General features: G+C 30.3%; 1 protein-coding gene across 1 annotated transcript in view; it reads right to left on the reverse strand.

The window, feature by feature from the left end:
• LOC136795045 (zinc finger X-chromosomal protein-like) overlaps positions 1-427 on the reverse strand; it is a 7,823-nt gene extending 7,396 nt beyond the window's left edge. The window contains exon 1 of the mRNA XM_067047691.1: positions 397-427. Coding sequence (XP_066903792.1) covers positions 397-427 — 31 coding nt within the window. The remainder of the gene's footprint in view (positions 1-396) is intronic.
• Positions 428-1,711: the final 1,284 nt, after the last annotated feature.

A 1,711-nucleotide genomic window follows, 5' to 3' on the forward strand; every position in this document is an offset into this window, starting at 1 on the left:
CTGCCATTATTATGAATGTAAATTCAATTAAGTGATAAAGGGGAAAACAATAATTAGAATAAGTTAATTGTCCTTGATCATAATTGAATTTCAAGAGAGCAATGAAAACATCATTTAATGAAAAATCAATTCACCATCATTAATTTGTGGTCCTTCCTCTTGCTTGATATCCAGCATGTGACCTGCGACAAATACCGATAAATATTGAATCACCTGCCATTATTATGAAATCACAACATAAAAAGTTGTCTGGATCTGATAAAAATTAAGTCAGGCTGAACTACATGTGAACGATTAGATCACATTTTGCAGAATTGTACTAACTATCTAATTATCTAATCAAAATAAATTACTCATTAGACATATAAAGAATTTACTAAGAAAATGAAAACTCACAAGAAGAGGCTCTGTATCTGTACATGGCCATCATTGATTTTCAATATAATTTTTTGTATTACTGTATTCTGATTGGACCAGATTTTGCAGAAAGGAACCAACCATCAAATTTTCAAAACATGGGTTAATCACAGAGTTTACCGCAATCTGACAAAATCATCCTTAATTTTCTTGGTTAGAATTTAAAAATCTTACTACAATGAATGATTAAAATAAACCCTATGAATTCATTACTTATGGAAACTGCAATCTATCACAAGCCAGTAGTAAAAATAATTTATTTATACACTTAAGTAAACTGTACAAACACTTAACAATAATATTGAATGACGGCTATTACAAAAATATTGAAGGAATGTCAATAATATTGTAAGTGTAAGAGTTATATTTAATTAATTACATCAGTATCATAAGTCCAATATAATACAATGAAATATAGACAAATATTTATAAAAATAAACCTATACAATCCCATAAAAGTTTAACAGGAGACTAAAATAATGAAGATAACACCATTTACATGAGGGGCAATATGGACAACAATGTAAGATATATATATATATATATTAGTAACACAACAATATTGATCATCAATTATCTTGAAACTGCGCAGGCACTTCGTTTCAAATCTTGTCAATTAACTTTAAGAGGTTTAATTTTTATTTAACACAGAACAAATATAAGTATATATGAATATATATATACAAACATATAGTAATGATTTTAAATTATCAACCATATTCCCTTCTCTACTGTAATTTACGTTTTCTTCCATCTTTCCTATCATTATTTTGGTCCCTTTTACAACGAAGATAGTGATAATCGAATGCAATCGCCCATAATTTACAAGAATAAACAAGTACTTTTGTTTCTTCCTTTGTTTATCAAGCATTTGTACAAATTTTGGATTTGGCAAACGTTTAGATCCAGTATGACACAATAGTTAAAGGCGGTTATTGATTAATACAAAATAACTGAAAAGATTTCCTTACCAGCTTGTTCCATTGCTCGTCAACAAAAACTAAAAAACAAAACTTCCACCAAAGGCTACGAAGAACTACAGGAGAACAATAATAGGGCAGGGATATATCGAAACATCAATATAGTTCATAAAACTATATATAACTACTGACTGTCAGCTGACAGGTCCATATCAGCTGATCGAGAACAGCTGACCGATTGTATATATATAGACGGACAGGCTCCGCAAATAGATCAGCCGAGTAAAAAGAAGTATCCTAAATCAGATTCAGGCAGATGAAGAGACCCCCTGGAAGGTCATCAAAGAAAGACTAAAGAAGGCATTCGGAGGAGG

Source organism: Halyomorpha halys, unplaced genomic scaffold, assembly GCF_000696795.3.
Source record: "Halyomorpha halys isolate HHAL.00 unplaced genomic scaffold, Hhal_1.1 Scaffold254.1, whole genome shotgun sequence".
Taxonomy (NCBI): Eukaryota; Metazoa; Arthropoda; class Insecta; order Hemiptera; family Pentatomidae; genus Halyomorpha; species Halyomorpha halys.